General features: G+C 37.6%; 1 protein-coding gene across 1 annotated transcript in view; it reads left to right on the top strand.

Annotated features, from left to right (window-relative positions):
- The first annotated feature begins 1037 nt into the window (after window positions 1-1037).
- scarb2c (scavenger receptor class B, member 2c) overlaps window positions 1038-4088 on the top strand; it is a 20845-nt gene continuing 17794 nt past the window's right edge. Inside the window, exons 1-2 of the mRNA XM_013911398.1 lie at window positions 1038-1265; window positions 3382-3539. Of these exons, the coding sequence (XP_013766852.1) occupies window positions 1143-1265; window positions 3382-3539 (281 nt within the window). The 5' untranslated portion in view covers window positions 1038-1142. The remainder of the gene's footprint in view (window positions 1266-3381; window positions 3540-4088) is intronic.

Raw genomic sequence — 4088 nt, 5'->3', positions numbered from 1 at the left:
CTGGTGCAAATTACTGACCTCTGTCATCATTTTAGGTGGGGGAACTTGCACAATCGGTGGCTGACTAAATACTTTTTTGCCCCACTGTAGCTCACTGTGTCATGTAGTAGCCATTCTTTCAAAGTTTTTTTTCCTTATTTTAGGGTTTTTGTGCTTGTAAACTATACATTTTTACTAAATTGTTGGTATTTTTTTTTAATAATAAACTAATATAAAGTGTGTTCTGATCTGCTTCTCAGATGAAAATGAGCAGCATTTTTTTTTTAATGAAGCGGTCTAATTTGGGAATTTCTGATCAGAGAAGAAAAAAAAACCAGAAAACAAAGTGAGACAAAGACTGACACACGTTGTTACTCATAGTTTAGTCTGGTTAGACGAATGACAACCCCGGTATACGGTCCGCTATAATTTCAGGTTAGAGGCAGCAAAGAGAACCAAAAATCTTAGTAAATGGTAAGACAGGGACATCTAGTGGAGAAGCTGTTTACTGCTATGCCACTTCCTAAAACGTAGCGCCTGGTGTTGTGTGAATAAAGAACTGTAATTTGTGATTCGCAGACTGAACCTGTCCGTCCTGCCCCTCGTGACAGTTGGCTTGTCTTGGTTCTTTTGTCTTTTCCTCTTGTCTCTTTATTGCAGTTTGTTGTTTTTAAAAAAAGCTTAAAAAAGTCATTCACTGAAATGAATGACACAATTTTATACTCATATTTAACAAATATGTTTTTTTAAAGTCCGTAACAAAAGGTTTAAACTGCTACTGCTTTAGATAAAAAAACAAAGAATGTTTGCCTTCAAGATAGATAGCCTACTCGTTCTGCGGTTCAGCTATAATAACGACCAGCTATTGTGGAGGGAGTTTAATTTGTTATGTTTTTCATACATCATATTTCACCATTGAGCCCCATAACAAAGGTTAAACAGATTATTTAAAATCACTGCAGCTTCTTTTTTACGGCTGAATGCTCACTGACCCTATCGACTCTCTATGAAACCGGATGTGGTAGGAGCGAAGTGTCTTATTCCGGAAGTGAGTCTTTGCTCTACCGAGCAAGTTCCTGGCTTCTCAAAACAAAAACAGCAAACAGTGGGTAGCTGCTGTCAGTGAAAGCTGAGAGACGTGTTTAGCCTTCTACTGCCTCGTCATGGTGCTAAAGTCATGTTGCGTTTACAGCGTCGGAGTTGTTTCTGTACTGATGCTGATTCTCGGCATTTCGTTGGTTTTGACCAGCGTGTTTCCACATTTAGTACAGTCGATGGTTAAAAAGGTAAGCATCTAATTTAGTCTAGCCTTTGCAGTAGGCGTTAACCTCAGATAAGCTAACATGAGACATTGTCATAGTAGCTAAAGTTAGCTCATTTAGCGTCTAAGAAATACAGCGTGGAATTATTTATGGAAGTGTTTTTAACAGTTTTAAGCGTTTGAGGTTTGAATGTTTTACAAATGGCTCGCCTTAGGATACAATTTCAGATCTGTTCTGTCACCCATTTACTTAAGTAGCAGTGTTTATTTCTAGGGTTGAAAAGATGAGATCATACAATGTGTACATTTTGTATCCTAAACATGCGGAAATCTTTTGGTAGCACAGCTAAAATTAACACGGCTTGAAATAGTTTAAATAAATAGAATAATATATCAATAAACGCTCAGTAAAAGCAAACATAATTTGACAAAACCCAAATCTCAGTATGGTTCAGACCTATTAAGTAATTGTAAAAAAAATAAGCGAAATGGCGCAAATTCAACAAAGTATTACAGAATGTAACACGTCTTACTAAATGTAATAAAAACCAGGATAGTAAATCAGATGATTTTAAATGGGCACAGCCAGTGCTGTGCAGTAAGAGCTTTGAGTTTGTCTTAACTGTTTTGATTGTAGAGGGTCTAAAAATATTTACATGAGAGAACAGGTGATTATCTGCTAGACAGATCTGTTGTATTGTAGACAGTTGAATTAAATTAAATTGTGTGTGGATCAGTTGAAAAAAAAAGTTCTCCACTGCTTATTCGACAATTGGCACAGAGAGTATTGTATGCTTTTATAACATTCATTGCTAAATATAGTTTAACATGTGACATAGATGCCATCTCAGTATTTCGCATTTGATCATTTTGCCTTTTATTTGTGCTTTGTGATTGTCACCAAATATTGTGTATCGTATGTGGCATAAACACTCACTGGACACTTTATTAGGTACACATTACTAGTATCAGATTGGATATCCTTTTGCTTTCAGAATTGCCTTAATTCACATGGTCAAAAAAGGTGCCGGAAACATTCCTCTGAAATTTTGGTCCATATTTACATGATAGCATCACACAGCTACTGCAGATTTATCGGCTGCACATTTATAATGTGAATCTCATGTTTAACCACATCTCAAAGGTGCTCTACTAGATTGAGGTCTGGTGACTGTGGAGGCCCTTTGAGTACAGCGAAATCATTGTTATGTTCACGAAACCAGTTTGAGATGATTTGTGACATACTGCGTTATCTTGCTGAAGCAATAGCCATGGTCACCAACAATATTCAGATAGGCTGTAGTATTTACATGATGCTCAACTGGTACTAAGCATTGATTGTAGAAAACTGTTTTCTACAGTCAATGGTACTAAGAGGTCAAAGAACATATCTAAACACCATTACACCATCAGCTCCAGCCTAATTCTGCCCCTGCCACCTGTATGTTGTAGCAGAAATCAAGACTCCTCAGACTGGGCAATAGTTTTTCAATCTTCTATTGTCCAATTATGGTGAGTCTGTGTGAATTGTAGCCTAAGTTTCCAATTTTATAGGTTGTGTTGATGTGTTATGGGTTTAGAGATGCTCTTTATCATACCTTGGTTGTAACACGTAATTACTGTTACTGTTGCCTTTCTATCAGCTTGAAGTGGTCTAGTTATTCTCCTCTAACCTTCACAATCAACGGGGCATTTTCACCAAGAGAACTGCCTTTCACTACATATTCTTTCTATTTTCACACAGTTTTCTGTAAAATCTAGTTGTTTGGGGAAAATCCCAGTAAAACAACATTTCCTGAAATACTCAAACCAGCCCATCTGGCACCAGCAGTCATGTTCAGAGTCACTTAAATCACGTCTCTTTCCCATTACGATACTCAGTTTGAACTTCAGCAGGTCCTCTTGAGAATGGCTACGTTGCTAAATTCATTGAGTTGATTATGTATTTGTGCCGAAAAGCAGTGGCCTGTGAGTGTGTGTGTGTGTGTGTGTGTGTGTGTGTGTGTGTCATGACACCAAATGATGATTTCATCTGTTTCAGCAGGTTCATACCGTGTAACGTGAAGTGAAACTGCATATCATCAGCACAGTAGTCATCTAAAATAACATTTTTAACCCCACCGCCCTTTGTCCCCCATTAGCAAGTCGTTCTGAAAAACGATACAGATGCGTTTGAGGCCTGGAAGGATCCACCGGCACATATCTACATGCAGTTTTACTTCTTCAATCTCACAAATCCCCAAGAGGTGTTGGATGGGGAGAGGCCAGCTGTGGTGGAGATTGGACCGTATACATACAGGTGAGGGAGGGAAAGGAGAAACGCTTAACATTTGTTTCTCCATTCATCTCTTGATTTAAAGAAAACAAAACAACAAAAAAAACTAAGTGTCAAGTTACTGGAACATTTTAAGAGGTGGAGGCAAAGCAATGATGTATCAGCACCCATAATGGGAGCTTTTAAGATTCAGTGGTGCCATTCTTACGATGTATATTAAGAATAAATGTGATACAAATTTATTGACTAGTAATAAATTTGACTAGTGAAGGTGTTGAGTTAGATGAAAAAGGTTTATAAAAGCACAATACATCTGATTTGGAAAATCAACAACCTGATAAAAGTAACAAAGCCAACGCTGCTGCACACAAACTGTGGAGCAGTTAAAAAGATCAGAAAAAGACACTGCAATAGTAATTAAGCAGGTAAATAGCAGCCAGGTCCGGCTAATCAGGTGGCATTAGTTAGCATCTAAATATTACACTTCATGACAGTTGGAAAAAGACTGAACAAGCGTGGCTTGTTCAGCAGGATTTCCAGACAGAAGTCTCTTCACTCTAAAAAAAAAAAAAA

Source organism: Pundamilia nyererei, unplaced genomic scaffold, assembly GCF_000239375.1.
Source record: "Pundamilia nyererei isolate P.nyererei 1_Seehausen unplaced genomic scaffold, PunNye1.0 scaffold00063, whole genome shotgun sequence".
Lineage (NCBI taxonomy): Eukaryota > Metazoa > Chordata > Actinopteri > Cichliformes > Cichlidae > Pundamilia > Pundamilia nyererei.
The sequence above is the reverse complement of the archived record's forward strand: the minus strand, read 5'-3'. Positions and strand labels throughout refer to the sequence as shown.